The sequence below is a fragment of the Amblyomma mixtum genome, chromosome 6 (assembly GCF_055824585.1).
Source record: "Amblyomma mixtum isolate Tamu chromosome 6, ASM5582458v1, whole genome shotgun sequence".
NCBI lineage: Eukaryota > Metazoa > Arthropoda > Arachnida > Ixodida > Ixodidae > Amblyomma > Amblyomma mixtum.
This window is the reverse complement of record NC_143017.1, coordinates 144811023-144830532: the sequence shown is the minus strand read 5'-3', so window position 1 is coordinate 144830532 and position 19510 is coordinate 144811023. Positions and strand designations below refer to the sequence as shown.

The 19510-nt window shown below is 45.5% G+C and overlaps 1 protein-coding gene across 3 annotated transcripts in view; it reads right to left on the bottom strand.

Annotated features, from left to right (window-relative positions):
* Positions 1 to 19510, bottom strand: part of Stat92E (Signal transducer and transcription activator Stat92E) — a 102763-nt gene that overhangs the window by 81758 nt on the left and 1495 nt on the right. For all 3 annotated transcript variants that reach the window (XM_089549486.1, XM_089549489.1, XM_089549487.1), the window contains exons 2-5: positions 9909 to 10245; positions 6535 to 6714; positions 5957 to 6172; positions 1335 to 1486 (exon numbers count right to left, since the gene is read on the bottom strand). In XM_089549486.1, the coding sequence (XP_089405612.1) occupies positions 1335 to 1486; positions 5957 to 6172; positions 6535 to 6714; positions 9909 to 10184 (824 nt within the window). In that variant the 5' untranslated portion in view covers positions 10185 to 10245. The remainder of the gene's footprint in view (positions 1 to 1334; positions 1487 to 5956; positions 6173 to 6534; positions 6715 to 9908; positions 10246 to 19510) is intronic.

Genomic DNA, 19510 nt, shown 5'->3' with positions numbered 1-19510 from the left:
ATCGTGCTGAATAAGCCCTTCAAAGACCGCGTGCGTGAACTCTACAATCAGTGGATGGCGGGCGACAACCCAGACTCCCACCGGCCGGCTGCGCAGGCCGCCTCTCGCCACTGTGGCCACCTGGGTGGCTCAGGCTTGGCGCTTGCTGCCCGACGATATGGTGGTGCGGGCATTCAAGAAATGTTGCATTAGCAACTCGTTGGACGGTACCGGTGACGACATGCTGTGGGACGAAGCCAGCGCGAAGCAGTCGTCTTCGGACGAGAGCTCAGACAGCTTGGACGAATGAGGAGGCAACGAGTCTGGTGGCACCAGTGAATAAAACAAAGTTTTGTGCCTCATAATTTTTATGTTGACTTTTTTGCTTCAAGGCAAGGGGGTCGATCTATATTCCACCTCGACCTATATTCCGCATTATACGGTAATTCTGCGCCGATTGCTCTCGTGAGTCGGAACTTTGGAGTGGTGACGATGGAGAGTGCCAGCGATGCAAGGCAAAGAATCCGTTTCCGGGGGCAACAGTGGCAGGCAGAATGAAAAAGGGAACACGAGGGAAAAACTGTGCCTGCGTGGCTGGCCTACAGCGGAGGTGCGACTGCGCACGCTCTCCTCTAGCTCGGCCGTGGTGCCCCCGCCTCTCCCACTCTCCCCACCCTGTCCATAGCAGAGTTGAGCGAGCCAAGGCAGAGGTGGCGGCGGCTGCCCCGGTTTATGACTTCGAGTAATGAGGTTTTCTGCAAACACTTTGAAGGTGATTTCACCTACATTTATAGTATCTTATTTTGGTTTCCATTCTGATTTGCCCTTTTGGGCATCATCGCAAAAACTCCATGCAACAAAAACCCCGATGTAACGAAAAATCCTGGACTTTTTTCAACTTCATTATATCCAGGTTTAACTGTAGCGAGCTCTGGAAATAAATCCTGTCAGCCCTAGACCAATCTCCATGAATGCCCTTTCCCAGGTAGTTGAAATTTTTCTGCAGCCCTCCACTACCACACATTTTTGCCTCTTAGTTCTTTCACTCTCACCCCCTTCCCTTTCCTTATAGCCCAGCTGAGGTGTCAAACCAGAAGTGGCACATTTACTGCACCATTTCCTTTCCTCAAAAACCACTAATTAATTTTTTCTCTTCTACATACAGATCTTGTTTGCTTTGGATGATATGAAATTAAGGATGATATGATTTTTTCCCCACCATATGAGATTCGTATTACTGAGATTCTACTGTATTCGCTTCACACATTTTATTATCTGTGGGAGATTTGAGTAGAGGCGCTCAGGTATCACCCAGGGAAATAAGAGGAAAAACAAAAAAAGCCACAGACACTCACCACTCTTGGATCTGGTCAAGGTTGTTTTCGAAGGGAGTGCCGTTGCCACCGAGCTGCTGGGCGCGCTTCCACTTGATGAGTTCGTCGTCCAGCACTTGAGTCTGCAGTGCGCTCAGCTGCATCGCTGTATCCTGCTGCTTGTCTGCAAAATGCTGGAAACACGTAGCATGGGAAGTTTTCTTTACCAGTACTGCACACCAACTTCAGCAACACGAGGAGTGAATCAATCTCCAATATCGAGGAAGTACTGCAAAAATACAACTCAACACCAGTAATTTTGATATCTAAGGTTCAGACTTATTTTGTAACGCACAGCTACAATACTACTGGGGCAAGCAAAAGAAGCAACAAGCAGGATGTAGATCTGACTTGCACTAGAAACTGCCACAGGACGCAATCACCTTACATGCCATTCCCAATTTCACTAAAGGTGCTTTGGACAATACTGTCCTCAAACATGGATAGAATCTATTACAGTCGAACCTCATTATAACGAACACGGATACAACGAATTATCGGATATAACGAAGTGAAAGAAAAGTTTGGTTGGACATGCTTTATTTCTAAGGGAGTTCTATCTGTATAACGAAACGAAAAATTCAAAATTTGACACTGTATCGGTTATAACGAAGCAGTTTTTGTATTCACGGGGCTCAAAATGCGCAAACAAGAAGGAAAAAATCTCAAAACACGCTAAATTTTGATCTTTTGAAGCGCGCGCACCTAAAATGTGTTTGAATCACCCGCGCTTCCGCACGCGGCGCCATCTAGGGAGAGCGAATGAATCTAGCATCAACGGCTGCCTAGCACGTGACTGGCACGTGATCGAACCGACGCCCGCTCCGCTCCCCCGCTATCTCTGCAGTTCAATCTGTAGACGCCGTAGCGGAACGCATCTTAACAAACAGCAGTTTCGCTTGAAACGAAGATAAAGATATTCAGGGCAGTTGACAGCGGGCGCAAGGAAAAGTCATTGCCGCGGACTTCGGTGTTGCGCCTAGCACTCTTATCTATCTAGATAAGATGGTTGTCCTGAGCGCAAGGCAGATTTCAAACGCCCACTCTGCAGGCGCTGTGAAGAATGACAGCAAGACAGGATGTTGAAGATGCGTTGTTTGCATGGTTAAAGGACGTTATAGCACGTAACCTGCCTGTGTCTGGTGCCGTCCTTCAAATGAAGGTGAGAAGTCTCACTTCCCTCTGAGGCCACAATGACTTTCATGCAAGCAGTGGCTGGCTGCAGCGATTTAATGACCGCCATCGGATTGTTTGCCACGTCTTGTCTGGCGAAGAAGCAGCCGTTGGCGCAGAGAACTGCGAGAAGTAGGCAGAAAGCTTCCGCATGCAACTGGGAGGCAAGCGGACAATTTCGGCGAGACGACATGGCGTCAGCTGGCGGTTCCGAACGTTACGTTCGAGGAATTCATCTGTGCAGATGACAACTTGGCTGTGGCGCCCGAACTGACCGACCAAGAAATTGCTGATCAGGTGGTTTCCGCAAATGATGCTAGAAACAGCGATGCATGTGAAGATGGCAAAGTGCGAGCTCTCAGCAGCACCGACGCCGCTGACATGGCCAGGAAGTTAGGGGGTACTTCGGGAACCTACCTGTGGCCAAATAAGCTGACATCGGGAAAGCGCTGCTCTGTGTTGATTTCGTCGAGAAATATAACCTGTCAAACAGTGTGAAGTGCCGCCAAACGAAGATTACGTCGTTTTTTAAATAAATTAGTTTTCGCACCTGGCCAGCAGCCCGATTTGTGAGTTTTCCTCTTGCTTTCCAGTACGAAATGCAAGGCGAGGTTTCATATGCTTATACCACGCGTTAAATTCAAAAATAGTGCATTTTTTCAACCCTGTGCTGTCCATCTTAAAGTACTCTTTACCTGGGTTTATTAGCGACCTTTTCTGTGGGAATTTGAGTGCATACTTTTATAACGAATATTGGATATAACGAACGAATTTCCGCGCAAAATGCGACTTCGTTATAACGAGGTTGGACTGTACTGTTGACCATGTTACATTGCACCAACACAAGCAGTCGGGAAAAACATTTCTCTCAGTAGTCAACTAGTGCTGATCATTTGCACTGTGATGATTGGATAGCACAGGTAACGTGGCAGGAACTTGTCGATAACATGGCAGGGCCAGCGTCAAGTGATGCAAGCCCCTTGTTTTGTATCGATTCGGCTACCAAGCACATGTCGTTACAAATTTGCTTAGGTATGAAACAAGAGTGACACATTATGTTTGGTATTGTAACAAATCTTTCACAAAGTAATTTCTCCCGGCCACTTCCATGAAAAAAAAAAAGCCTACCGTTACCTGTAGGCCTGGCTCACTGCTAGTTTACCTGAATTTAGCTTAAGGGGGGAGGCTACCCTTGAGCATCAACTTTTTTATTTCTTGAGATATCTGGATGAAATTTTCAGAGTAAGCTTGTAGCACAAACATTTGAAGAACTACCAAATTTCATGGAGCTGTGCCCTCTAGTTCTCAAGTTATAGGAGTATATCAGGGTAGTTTACATGGGTTCCTTGGGACATGCCTGGAGAATTTGCAAAATCTGCTGGCACTTTGAAATTCAGCACAGTCATTCCTGGATAGGTACCCCAGGGCAAGACAAGGCCCTTTTTGTAAATTTCTTTGCTGAAAAATTTTAGCAGAGCCCTGAATTTAGTGTTACTTATTAGACCTTCATTAACCAAATTTTAATTGTTTATTACAAATTCCAGAGACAATATCTTAAAAAAACGGGCTTGTCTTGCCCTCAGAAATTTATTCAGGTATGGTGCAAAAGAAACCCTATGAAATTCTGATAAGTGGTTCCCAAGATATGGCTTTCCCTAGCAGCCACGCCAGGCAAAATATTGATTCTGAGAAAATGGCCTTAGAAGATTGAGAGAACACCAACTTTTTTGTTTCTTGAGATATCTTGATGAAATTTTCAGGGTAGGCTCACAGCATAAACACCTGAAGAATTACCAAGTTTCACAGAGTTGTGCCCTCTGGTTCTGAAGTTACAGGAGTATATTGAGGTGGTTTACAAGGGTTCTTTGGGACAGGCCAGGAGAATATGCAGAATGTGTTGGCACTATGAAGTTAATTTATGATAATTCCTGAATAGGCACCTCAGGCAACAACAAGGCCCTTCGAAAATTCTTTGGTAAAAAATTTTAGCACATCACTGAATTTAATTACTACTTAGACATGCACTAATTAACCAAATTTTATTTATCAACAATTCCAAACACAATATTTCAATAAATTGGCTTTTCTTGCCCCCCAAAATTTATTTACGTATAGGGTAAAAAGACCACACAGAAATCCGTTGAGTGGTTTCTGAGATATGCTGGGGTGAGCAGCCATACAAGGAAAAAAATAAAAAATTCAGAGAAAATGACCCTCAAAAGTTGTGACATTTCCAGGTCTAAAACGATCCCGCTGAATAGCTGAAGCTGTCTCCGTGCTTTCTTTTTTTTTGCCGCCTCTGAGTTGTCACTTCATTCTGTTCCTCAGCCTTGCCCATGCGCAGGGCATCTTTCTCCACCGCTGACTGACCCGTACATATCTAGAACGCTGGATGCGTCGGTGCAGTCGTCGGCAGCGCGCTCCGCCATGCGGATGGACCTCATAGAATGCGTCCGTGCACCAAACGCGTGTCGAGTCTTGAATTTCGTTGTAGGCATCGTGACCGACCGCGCAACGATCAACAAGCTACACGACACTGTTCAAAGGGCACGGCCACAGACTGTAAAGACGGCGATCGCGAAAATGGCGAAAGGCGAACACACCGCACAAAGGAGAGCGAGCAGCCGGAGCAGACGGCGTGCAGGGAGCAGCCGGCGGAGACCATCGCGTCAGCGCGCGCAGCAGCCAATAGCAGCCGCCCGTTCCCCCGCGTTCTCGAGGAGCGCGCGCTTGGTCCAATCGTAGCCTCGGATTTCGGACGCGGGAAACTCGAAAGCAGCCGCGAGGCCCCCAATCAAAAGCTAGCCACGCCTCGAGCACGCTGCCGCCGTCGCCGCCAGCAAAGAAAAGCGCAAGAATTCACGAACAAAACAAGACCAAAATGGCGGCGCTTGGTTCAGCGTGTGAGGAATGGCGCGTGCGCGAAGTTTGGGCATTTTCGGCGCTTGCTCGCGGCTCAGGGGCCGCCGTGGCTTGTTATATTTCTAATTTTCAATATTTTTAAGGCCAATTAGGCATTGATAATTACAGAAAAGGTAGTTTATAACATATACAAATGGAATATATACGTTTCCAAAAATTGACTTTTTCGCAATTTTTTGGTTTTCAAAGGTAGCGTCCCCCCTTAAAAACAATGTAACGTCACTAAAGCATGTCTCTAACAAGCCTTCATTAAACCAATAAGATAAACATGCTTTGATCAAATTCAGGTGTTTATTCAATAGAAATGTTTGCTACTTTGAAAATTCTGACACTGCAACAATTTCACATGAGATGGTAGGAAAACTTCCTGGGATAACTGAAACGTTCATTACCCTGAGATATTTGTTGAATTGAGATTTACACTCAAGTGAGAATTTACAGTAATCCCTAAAAGAATGTCTCTCGATCTTCAAAAGAGTGCTCAACGTTTGACAAAGCCCAACACTCACGCTGCGCATCTCGCGTAGCTCGTTGACTCGCTGCCGGATGGCCTGCTCCATGGCCTTGGTCTCGTTGTGCATCTTGTTGAGCAGCTCGACGTTGGCCTGGCCACCGGACTGCGTCGAGAGCTGCTGGTAGTGGGCCTGCAGTTTCTGGCACTCCTGGTACTGCAGCACAAAGGACTCCTGACTCTGGATCATGCGCCGCAGCTCGTCCTCTGTCTCCTGCACGTCACCCAACAAAGGCACATCAGACCACGCACTCACAGCCACAGCAAGCACACGTCTGGAGACGTCCACACTGCCCCGTCACCCCCGGTTGGTTCACATGGCAACCTACTGCAAAACGACCCCCTTGTGCAAGCTATGAATTTGAAGCACGACAGTTTTTTGCAACAATTTGCAGCCACTAAAGGTTGCAAGGTGGCCAGGAAAAGTCTTTAAATAAACACGACTTCATCCCTGCTAGCTTGCAGCAAGCGGACCTCAGCAACAGCAACTGCATGTCCAGGGCAGACTCGATGAGTTGCTTCATCGGCCTCTCAACAACCACTGGTCCGCTTCCCGGGACACGATGCTCTCCTCACCTGTGTGCGCCTGCGCAGCTTGTCCAACTGCTGGGCGATCTCTGTGTGTGCGTCGTGGGGACCTGGCAAGTGGGCGGCCAGCCGGTGGCAGTTCTCCGCCTGCTGGATGATGCGCATCTCGGTGGCCAGGCAGTTCTTGATCACCCTGAGCAGGGCGCCCGGGTTGTGCCCATAGTTTTGCTGCGCAAGGCAAGAGAGAAAGAGGAGACTCAAATCACTTCCCCGTTTTCAAAAAAAGAAAGCGAGGCAGCTCAAAACAAATCAATGCACAGTTGCAACAGAGGAGGCAAGGCAAATACCCTTAGCTTCTGCCAAAGTACAGTATCATTTTCCAACTTCTTGTACGACCAGTCACAATGGACATGTCTCACAAGGAGTTACATAAATACAATACCGTACTTACCCGAACATGGCACGATTGTAATGCGAATTGCTTATGCATGTGCAGAGCAGGAATAATTAAAACTGTTCAATAGTTCTGAGTCGGTTATTACCCAAGGGGTGACTCTTCACTTCCACCAGTAAATAAGAACTCCACACGCCATCCTGTAACTGTATTACTATAATCACTATAGGCCCTCAATATCAGGAAGTAAAACGTTTGCTTAGCAAGGTTAACAAACCTCCTCAGCTGCTTTTGTGCCCTGGCAATTACTAAGTCACGCTCGACAAACAAGTCTAATGAAGAGCAGCATCTCTAAGATGTGCCAAAGCATGAACCTCAAGCCATGGCCTTCAAACATGCGGCAATGGCAAAATTCACAAATTTACATAAAATGAACAGTCGATTTGCAATTCCTCAACCTTCGTGACTAAGAGAGGAGCTGAAAGGTGAAACGGTGAACCAGAAATTGTTTTCTCTAAAAGCTACCGCATTTTGAAAGGCTTAAGTTCCCATATTTTCTGCGTGACATGAAGATATCTTGACACAATCACATACACTGCACACTACACATTAAGCACACAAGTTAATTGTCTGTTACATAGCTGTTCCTGCATTGCTCACTACAGAATTTAAACCTATAAAAAAAAAACGACCACTGAAGAGTGAACACATATGAAGCAAAAGAAAACCACACATGAGAAATGCCATCAATGAATGCCTGCCTAATCAGTATTTTTTAAATTTTGTCTTATGCAAATGACAACTAATGTGATGAACACAATATAATTCTGCATGCCCTATAGGCTCCCAAAGCATCACCGGGTGGCGCTGCTGCGCCTGATGTGCAGCGCCATCTATGGGAGAAAAGTAAAAACTGGGACGCTGATTGCTGCTCGCGCTGCTTTCACCACGCTTCTTTGCACGCGCGCTTTCTTGCACATGCACGCGCCCGCGCTGTGACGATGTATCGCCTGCATTGCGGCTTCAAGAAGATCGTTCATAATGACGCGCAGTGCCGCAATGCAAACTTAATTAAAGGGGGAAACCGATTAGTCGCGTCTACTGTGTGGAGCAGACGACCGACGACGAGGAGGAGGCCCATTTGACTGTAAAATGTGTTTCTAAAGTCAGTAATAACGTCGTAGTGTACGACGTGTAACTAGAGGTAAGTCCATCGTATAATTATACGCTCGAAATATGCGAAGTACTATCAGCTCTGTGAAATAAACAGAGGCACTCGATCGTAGTGGTCGGTTGTTGCATGCAATGCACAAGGTGATTCACTTGCGAGCTGAAAGGACATGCGACCAGGCAACAGCTCAACAACACCATTGTTCACACTTGCAAGCGCGGCTTGCGGATCGCCTATTCATTTGAAGTGAAATCTCTCTGGAATAACGTTGTTTGCACGCTTTCGAGAATTTTGTCTGTTTTGACCGCGTCTCCTGCACTCGCGCTCTGTGCTATTCGCAATGCACTACGATGACCAGGAGGATTTCGTGACAGTTTTGATGTGCACCGCAGCCGTACAAGCGTCATGATGACAGCGGCGCGCTTCTCAAGGCCGGTTCACATGCAAGCGACTGAGCGACTGAGCGATTGAGCGGCGCGTCGCAACGAAAATTTCCAACTTGTTGAAACCTCGCCGCTCATCGCCACGGCGACTCAAAACAGGTTTTTCAGCCGCAGCGACAGGATCCGCTAGCATTTTCGCTTGCATGTGAAACAGGCTTAAGAGCTGGCCGGCTGCCGGCATCAGAAAAATGCGCTAATATTGGTTGTTCGCGTTCATATCAAGCCCTGGAGTAGAGGAATGTCAAAAATGAATAATTTTTGAGGATCGTTGGCCAATACCGAGCAGCTGGGAGTAGTGATAACTGTGATACAAGCAAATTTCTTCCCATAGCCGCTTTGCTGATGCCCAGTGCGGCTCGCCTAGTTGTCTGCTGGCTCCGCTGTTGAAGGCGAGGCGGAAATCGATCATGTCTTTATTTTATTATGTGGCAAGGAACACAGTAAAAAGGTGACGAGAGTAGCACCTTTACTACAGCGCTGGCCAGTTCCGAAGTGCCCTAAGCTCCGGCATCGATGTGAAACGGTTAGGCTTAGCGACGACTATGGCAGCCAGGGAGCAGCGCAGTTCGTCGATTGGCATGTCCACGGGCGGCGGGCGTCGTTGTCGAAAGCTCGACTGTCTCGCTGATTGTTTGAGCGGCTTGCAACTCGAGTCGCAAGGCTGGAAAATCGAGCAGCCAAGAGACTTGCCTGCGCGTTGTCTGCCACTTCTTTTGTGCACGGTAGGGACCGACTCACTGGCTCTCCGAAGAGCGCGGCCGCATACTCGCGTGTTCACGGTAAGAGTGGATCACCCTGTACATACGCTTTGGTTTTGTTTTTACATTACGGCCTTTGTACTACTTCCTTTTTGCTCTGCCGAGACCGCGTCTGTCAACGCGAAGATTGCGCCTCGCGCAACTCTCCCGTCACACGTACACACAAAGCTAGCAGGGCATCTGCTACGGCAGCGCCCCGACTTTCCGCTGCGGCGTTGGCGTCACGCTCCCAAACTTCAGCTTGGGTTCCCTATTACAGGTTCAATTTGTTATCCCGGTTACCTGCACTTGCTCCAGTACAAAATTAGATGAACTTTATATTAACTTCAGATGTATTTTTAATGCAGCCTGTTAATTAATGCCTATGCTGTTTCTGTTGTTGACAGCAGCATGAGCGTCATGTGGCATGAAAATGACCAGAGGTTCTCAAACTCAGTTCAATAGAGAACTAATAAGACTAATCACTCACAACAGACTGCTTTAATAAACAGACCATCACTATCAATCGAATTTAGGCATTTTCTGAGGGGCCATTCTGCACACACATCACGCAGGAAGGGAAGGGGACCAAGACAAAACGGGTTTTACTGGTGCCGTTTGAAATCCAGTGGAGTTAAGAGCCCCTAAACTACAAGAACAATACAATGACACAATACCTTAAATGAGCTGACAGCCTCGAGAAGCTTGAGACGCATGACAAAGTTCTCCTCGGCAGAGGCCTTGCGCTGCAGCTCCTCGAGCAGCGAGGCCACCAGTCCCGGCGCATACAGCTCGAAGGCAGGGCTCTCGGGGTCCATGTCCTGCCAGGGTTGCTCCTCGATCCAGGCGGCCAGGGCACAGCGGACCTCCATGGGGAAGTGCTCCCCATAGGCCATCTGACACTGACGCAGAAGCTCCCCTGGGAGCTCCTGTAGCCGGCCCCACAGCGCCATACCTGCTGCTGCGGTCGCCACCAGTCACAGGCGCTCCTCGGTGGGTGACTACACCACCACTCTGCAAAGAACAGGGGCAGCAGGATGATGAGCACGACACAGCACATCATAGCCCTTATGACGCACTATGACTGGCGTGCAATGTGCAACTCTACCACGAAGGCTATGTGCACCAAATCAATGCTGCATAGCAGGTGGTGAAAGGACTGGAAGAATGTTTTGGAAAAAATTTCAACTCAGCAAACTGCAGCCAAAGGTTTACGGAATGCAACAGCAGCGAAACAATTCCAATTTCATTGCAGCCTTTGACAGAGCTTTGAGCACATATGTGCTCGTTTAACAATGAGGGTGCAAATTACAGAATACATCATTAATTTCAATCAATGCTCCCTCAATCCAAAGTAATTAAATTTCGCTAACAAAGTTTCATTAAATAAACTTATGACGACTTGTACAAAGCAAGTCATCAACAAATGAGATGTCTCTGCCAAGTCCCTACCTATATGTACAGGTGCTGTCAAAAGTAAATGGAAGGCAATATTAACGAAAAAAATTAATCATTGCCCCCCCAGTTCATGCATCCTTGAATACATATGTGCAGCCTAATTGTGATTTTGCGAATTGCACTGTGCACCAACAAACACGGACCACTATCCTTTAGATGTAAAGAAATTAAATTGTTTTGACAAAGTCGCCTTCCATTTACTTTTGACGCAGAGTGTACTTCATTTGCAAGGTACAAACATAAGTAAACCCATCTTTTCTTCCCCCTCCTCCCTCTTTTTTTTTTTTTTTTTCTGATAACTCTGCTCATGCAATATTCCAAGGTTCAGAGGTAGCAATAATTCCGACTTTCACGTTGGATGGCATAGGCAAACTAAAATTAAAGTTACCTACTAGGCCTTGTACCTCGTAAATAAGAGGTAAACAAAGGACACATACGTAGATGGTCCTAAAGAACATTTCTTGACTCTTTACTTCCATATTATGTGCCGGTCTATTACTCACACTTTGTGCTCATACCCTGCCCTCAACCTGGCACTAACGGGTGCGCATCCTGATAAGTGTTGTTCAATACACAGCCTAGGTCCTCTTCAGCTCCCCAAGGGCACAGATTGCATTATCAACAGATAAATAATGCAAACAAGTACATTGCACGTGCGATAAGTCAACTGGCATGTGGACGGGAACCATTTTCTTCTCTTTCCAATCAACACTTATTTCCTTGTGTTCCCCTCTTGGTAATAAAAAACTTAAAAGCTTTAGCTAGCAATCCGAGCAACAGCAATGAAAACCACTCACTTGTATTGAGGTTCAACAAAAGGTAAAATATCTCTGCAAAAATTTGTGCGCAGAATTTTTCTCGCCACAGCTCGTAAAAGCAGGAAACACTTTGCAAGTTCTCTAAACTGTGGAATGTTTATCTGACATCACTGGCACTTTTGGTTCAGCATATATAACCATCACTAGAACCATTCTTAAGCAACTTTGGTGGCCCTAAAGATGGAACAGATATTAAGTGCCCCTGACAAAGCTTTCAGATCATGAAATTAGCGACAAGCAATATGTGTAATTCTACCCAAGAAACACTAAGAAGATAGTTATCCATCTTTGCAAAATTACGCTGCAAAGGTGTTCGGTAAACACTGCTTTAACATGCCACAAGAATAGAGGAAAAGCATCAGAATGATCACTATACTACCTAATGTGAGGGCAAAGCAGATGCAGCAAGTAATCGGCTCTATGCAGATGTACATTAGCTGAACTCTGTCCCAGCCCCAGCACCTATAATGTTTCGTGAACGAGCCTGGTTAACCTCCCTGCCTTTCCGTCCATTCCTCTCTCTCTCTACAAAGGAGAGATCACAAGTGAGAACCATCAAGCCAAAAACAACGCATACATTTCAAACCTTACCTACACCGATTGCCAAATTTTGACCTTTTTAAACAAACAAAATAGAAAAAGTGCTTGACTGCCTGGTGCATTAAGCACCTATTGCAAGCCAGCTACTAAAACTGGAGAGGACACTTAAAGGGGGCCAGAAACACAATCTTAGTTAACTGTTTTGCCTGTTGATTGCATACAGCGAGTTATAATGGTGCTATTAGCGTCGGTAATACCGCATATATTCCGTTTTTTAATATTTTAATGTCCTCCCAAAAACAACTTCATGGCTCTGATGGTGTCGCCACACAGTGGCGTGTTTTTAGCAGCGGATATGACATCACCTGGTGCGAGCTTGATGATCAGACAAACAGTAAATATACTGCAAATTGTGTGAATAAATAGAGACACATTTTGTCACCTGTCTGCGTTTTATATTAGATCAACAAAACAACTTGTTTGTCTTAGATAAAAGCCCTGCAAAGCAAGTAAAATAAAAATACACCACCAGGGGCGCTCTGGCATGGAAACGACGCTGCCAGTCTCAGCAAGAACGAGTTACAGAGAGCAGGCAACCATGGAGTACAAACTTTTGCGACGTGCTCTGGCTGGCTGTTTTGATTGGTTGCGCCAGGTGCCGTCATTGGGAGAGCGAAACAGGAGTGGGAAGCCCCGCCAAAATCGAGTTGAGGGCAGCGTTTTGTTTGTTTGTATTTTCAAATTTCTTCACTGAATAACTCCCGTTCCTGTGCATCGATTACTGTAATTCTTTTTAAGTCAGCATCTGTGTGACATAAAGAACCCACCTGAAGTATACCCTGTATCCCCCCAAGCAGTGTTTCGCAGCAAGCTCTGCATTAAGGGTATTGAGAGATAGCGTTAATGGGTTGATGTCCATATATGTGGAATTAGTCACTCTACTTTACATAAATAGATTGCTGGGAGTCCTCACACGACTTCTGGTGCAGTGGTGCGGCGTATAACCGATGTGCCATTGCCCCGGCAGGTGAATGTTTCAAGCATAGCCACTGGTGGGGGGTGCGAGACACAGGTAGCTATCCCCAAGCAACCTCTCGTGACCAATCATTAATTTACTGCCACCTGCCAATGTGGGCAGTTTGCTCACTATCCGGCGGACAGTTTGCAATGATGCCACAATGTCACGTGACCTAGGTGGCCCCCCTAGGTTGCTTCTTTGGGGACTTTCTTGCTCATAACGCCACCGCCGGGTTTTCCACTGAACGGGAATCTTAAAGTTGTTAAGTTAAAAAGTCGCTCCTTTAAAGGATGTAATCAGCATCAACCCTGGCACGTTTTCATAGTTAAATAGCATATATTACAGCTGTAAGGTTTGTGGTTTGAACATCTTTTGTTATTAATCATGAGTATGGGTTAAAACACTAATGAGACCCCATCTTTGTTGAGAGCCCCAGACTGCAACTAAAACAAATGTGCAAGCCTGAAAATGAATTTCACAAATTTTTAACAGTTTTAAGATAACATTGAGCATGTGTGTGCAGCAGCAGTAATTTCCTAGGCCACAGCATGAAGTATCTACATCAAAGCAAAAAAGGATTTGAATCATCCTCATCGTTCAAATACTGCCAACCCAACAGAGAGGAAAAAAAAGAACTCTTGGCAAAGGCTGCTATAAAAGTTCATTGCCTAATACATCTCATCTTTTGAAGGGAAATATCAAAGTAAAGGTAATTTGTTGAGGATAAAACTGTACACTGTCACCAAAACTTACGATTAGATCACTGCCCACTGTGAGTTCAGTAATACAGTGAGACACATAAGTACCCTGCATTATTCAAAGCATCAAATGTATGCTGTATATGTCAAATAGCCCGTACATCCGAACAGCTCCTGTCACATAAATCTGATCACTTTCCGTGCATAACTACACACAAAGTTTATATTGTTGCCTTTACAGCTGCTAACGTAACATTCACAGTTTGAGAAGACCATTAATGAAGAAAAGGCCAATACCTAGAAGAAAACTACCCTGAATGCCATGGCAAAGGAGATAACAGCAAAGAGCACACACAGAAACCAGAGATCGACGAGAAGACCGCCGATTACAACAATGGGCACACTCCTTTCTATGTTGACATTGAGGACTGCTATCAGCTGCGGGGCCCGGGACTCGTGAGTGGGCATAGCGCCAGGTGCAGTCTGTGAAACATGCTCAGCGACAAAGCATGCTCCAACGGTGCAACCTTGCTTGGCCATGTTATGGCCAAGCAAGGTCCTTGTGCAATTTGCAGGTTCTGATGAGTAAATTCATTGAAATGCAAGCACAATTTTCAGAAAAACACCAGGAATCTCCCCGCCTTTCAAGTTGCTGTGCATGTGCAAAGGAGGCAACCATGTATACAAGGACTGCAGCCTTTATCGTTTCCTTTCCCTGCTGACACTGACTGTTACAGAAAAGACTAATTTCTTTCAAGCTTTACTTATTCTTTCCTCTGTTGCAGAGGGATGACACCTTGAGTAACGTATGGTACAAAATTAAAAACTCAAAACCACTTGCATTCCCAGTTCGAGCATCTCTCAATGCATTCAGAATCTGCATGCCAGCTCTCCCTCACCATGCAGCCCTTTCTTAGATTCTCTTGCAAATGTCCTACAGCTTGTCTAGAGTCTCGAGAAGTCCTATCTTGTTTGTTGAAGGCCTCTGCATCCTTTGCAGACACCTCCAATTAGAAGAGTTCCAAGCATCACTGAAAGCATGCTTCCACATAAAGATCTCCCTCGTTTTTTTTTTTCACGAAGCCTCCAGGAAATATGTACCAGAAAGGAACTAAAAATATGTCAACTGAAAGGCACAGTTCAAGTTGTATGCTCAACACTCGTCTTTTAGGAAAACTGGCCAAAGCTCTATCGCAACTGGCATCATTTCCCGTCGGACAATGCTCCCGTCATAACCGACCCCTATAGACTCCAGTAACAAGTAGCTCCTTGGAATTCCTTAGCCTGGTCAGATAATATACCTGCAGCCAGCCTGAACTGAATTTAAACACAAATGCCCCCAACATCCAGCCACAGTGGCTCAGTGACAGTGCTGTTCTGTTCCTGGGCAATGCGTTCGCTGGTTCAATTCGTGGCTATAATGGATGGCGGCGAAATGCACAAACACCCATGTGCCACGATTTCAGTGAACTCTGTGCAACTAAAATCAGTCTGGAGCTTATCACTACAGCATCCCCCGTAGCTTGGATGTAGCTATGACGCGTCAGAGAGCAAAAAAAAAAAAAAAACTAAATAAATAAAGGTCCTATAGCATGCTGCATGTTAAAGTAAAACGGTTTTTGCATGACAACCTAATTATGCTGCAGAAAAAAAACAACAAATAAGCTGTCGCTGCAAAATACAGTATCACAGCCTGTTACTGCTTATGCAACAGCCAAGTTCCTTCCATAATGACAAAGCACTCAATTGAAAAAAAAAAAAAATCTGTACTGACATTTCATAACTATGAAAACTCCTTTAATATGTGAGAAAGTACCATCAGCTGTCAGTGTGCATATGAATGTACTATTGAATTTCCGAATACTTCCAGTTTTTCCCCGATTAACATTGCATCTGCTGAAGAGTTCTCAGCCTGCCTACTTTCACAGACTTCTCCACCCCTCCTACAATCCAGGAATGTTTACTTCTTATGCAAATTTTTTTACTTGTTTCGAACAGATAGAGAATTCCTACTAAGACAAAAGACTAGAAGAATAAGAATGGGGTGGAGCGCATATGGTAGGTTCTCTCAGATCATGAATGGTAGCTTACCAATATCCCTGAAGAGAAAAGTATATAACAGCTGTATCCTACCGGTACTCACCTATGGGGCAGAAACGTGGAGGCTAACAAAGAGGGTTCAGCTTAAGTTAAGGACAACGCAGCGAGCTATGGAAAGGAAAATGATCGGTGTAACGTTAAGAGATCGGAAGAGGGCGGAGTGGGTGAGGGAACAAACGCGGGTTAATGGAAGAAATGGGCTTGGGCAGGGCATGTAATGCGAAGGCAAGATAACCGCTGGTCCTTAAGGGTAACGGAGTGGATTCCAAGAGAAAGCAAACGTAGCAGGGGACGGCAGAAAGTTAGGTGGGCGGATGAGATTAAGAAGTTTGTGGGGATACAGTGGCGGCAACTGACAAAGGACAGGGTTAATTGGAGAGACATCGGAGAGGCCTTTGCCCTGCAGTGGGTGTAGTCAGGATGATGATGATGATGACTAAGACAAAGGCGAGCAGATAAACAGTGAGTAAACAATACAGTAATGGTGCCAATTTCACCACGACTCTACAGGATTCATGGCAAGACTCCTAGTCATATGCATTAAGCAGTTGAATATCAAAAAGACTGTTTTACAGGTTTCACATCAGAGAAGCATAATGTTGAGCTAGTAGGCACAGCGCTACGCCATGTCCTGCCTATCTCGTCAGCACAAAAGTATGGGACAGCAGTTCTCTTTTGAGACTGCAAATTATGCAGCAGTAGGCAGGGCAGCCGTGGCATGTGAAGCCACTGACAGTGCCTTACATCTATCAGGCTGCACTAAATTTTTCCACAAGCAAAAACATTGTTATGGGACACACATCTGCAGTTACCATGCTAGTGCCCGGATCTGACCTATTGCTCAACATGACAGCTTTCTTCAGCAGAAGCAGAAAAAAAAATATCAGCAAAGGTATGAAAAAATTATCACATGTGCTCAGGCACAGCACAAGAGAGCAGGGCACAGGTCAACTGCTACCAGCTGCAGACGTGGCAATTCAGACGGGACTAGCAAGACAGCTTGAAGCCACACAGCATAAGCATTTTTGTGTTACAGTAAATATACAATGGGTGTACGTTAAGAGTATTTTTGATTATGAGGACGCATATCTGTCTGTATAACCAATGCAACAAAGGTGTGTTCATACAGAAACAAGTGACGATGCCTCAGTAGGAGAAGTCCCCACAAGTGACAGTTGTGTTTATGCTGCGAGCAAAGACTCAGAAATATAACTAGCCCATAGTTCAAACATACTCAGGGTTGAACTACACACCTACATATTGAAGGTAGAGTGATTCGGACAAAGAGCCTGGTGCATGAATTCAGCTGAGACAAGCATATAAGTAAGACATCTAGTCACAAGACAACAGACTGGTTCTTTACATTCAGGATTGCAAACCCAAGATTTGTATCGCGAGCACAAGATGACTGCAAGCCAGCCAAACTTTGTCAGCTAAACAACATGAAGCTATGCAAACTAAACGAGCATAACTAATAGAAACATGGATAGAAAAGGTTGGTTGGTTGGTTGATGGGGTTTAACGTCCCAAAGCGACTAAGGCTATGAGAGACGCCGTAGTGGAGGGCTCCGGAAATTTCGACCACCTGGGGTTCTTTAATGTGCACTGACATCGCACAGTACACGAGCCTCTAGAATTTCTCCTCCAAAGAAATTCCAGCCGCCGCGGCCGGGATCGAACCCGCGTCTTTCGGGTCAGCAGCCGAGCACCATAACCACTGGGCCACCGCGGCAAAAGAAAAGATAAATACGGACCTGCCACACGAATATAAAAGGAGAGCAAAGAACAGCAAAACATGTGCCAAAAATCATCGCGAGATGCTCCCTGTGACCACACACTATACTGCAAGATCTCGCAAAGGATGCCAGGCATCACAACGCTAATGCAGGCATTTCCCATCCTTTGTCAGTTGTTGAGGATATGCACATTTTCGGAAAAAGCGAATGTGTGAGCAATGCTCCACAATGCAAGCTTTATGAAGCGGTTAGTCACCCTTGTTGTAGTGCAATGTTCCCACTCACAGTGCTTCATGTGCTTAATGTAAACCACACCACATCCTCCAGACTAAAGTGCCACTACCACTGGGATGAAAGCTCGGATACACGACATTTGAGGTGGTGACTGCCATCCAATATTCAGAGAAACATGCTGCAATCTCCTCAGCACTATACCTGTACCAAAATGTAGTGAGCTGCACTGTATATAAATGATGTAGCTAAACACCATCCAGCACACCAACTTTCAAGCACACTGGGACAAGATGACATCACGAATGCCAGCTCAAACTGAAGGCAGGTGTCTTTGCGACAGCGTCCTCAAATGTGTATCGTTATAAAATAACTGCCTGTGTGCTAATCCTCCTGGTAACACTGAGAAGTCCAAACAAGAACAAGCTACTAACGGCTGTGCCCACATCTGCTTGCCTGCATAACTAAGATAAAAGTGCTGCATGCTTTGTTTTGTATGCATAATTCCCAGAATTCTGATAGGATAGCAGCTTTCTGCCAGCGACTGACAACAGTCTGCTGAAGTAGTGATGCGTATCACTGCAAAAGCTTTAATTTACATGATGACTCTGCGCAGTAAATGACCCAAGCTGAATGTCAAGCTGAACAATGCATACAAGCACCTGATTTCGGGCCAGCATTTGTAACGTAGTGAACGCCTCAATCAGCTTACAACAGGATGCATTCCATTAAATCTCATCCACCCCTAAATGACATATTTCTCAAACACGAAAGTATTCCAAAAATTCTGAACAGAACACTCTCACTGATCTGTCGGCATAACAAAAACCCAAGGGACCCTCCATCATACTGCACACAAGCAGCCATATTGCAGCAAAGCCAGGTTGGTCAAGCACAGTTGAAGGGCCTTTAAGCAGAGAATTCTCAATATGTTATACCAAGGCTCACAGACTGCGGTTGACAGTTGATACTGACAACACAAATACTAAGATCAGACCTTTTCAGAATAAGCACATGTCAGCATGATTTGCATACCAAAGAGCACTGAGCACAAATTGAAGTTGGCTTGTATCGATACACTACGGCATTCTAATGACAGAGAGCAATCTTGCCAAAAACAGAGCTTTTATTAGCCAGAAAATTAAACAAGCTGATTTTGCAGTAAACCGTGTTTGTTAACACTGAATTTTTTGGCGCAGATCCCAAATGCTGTGCTAAACTACCATTCACTTACAAATGGTGGCCACCAGCGTTTCTCGGTGTGGGCATAACTAGTTTGAATCGAGTGATGGGCAAATTTTTAAATTCAGTTTTCTCAGCCATAATTTTTTTTTCTGCTGCTGGATAAGTGTTACTATATTGAGAAAGAACCTGAGAATGAATTTTTACTGAGATCAATAATTAGGTGCAGTGTTAGACGGAACTGTCCTCAGACTCCATTCAAAAGAATAAATGCCTCTGAAAGAAGAATTAAGAAAAGAAAGTTACGAATGAGTTACATAAGTGTTGCACACACACTGTCACATCACCAGTTCACTAAATTCTAGAGGCCCACGTAATGTGCGATGTCAGTGCACACTAAAGAACCCCAGGTGGCCAAAATTATCCGGAGCACTCCACTACAGCATCCCTCATAGCCTGAGTCGCTTTGGGATGGTCAACCACCATAAGCCATAAGCC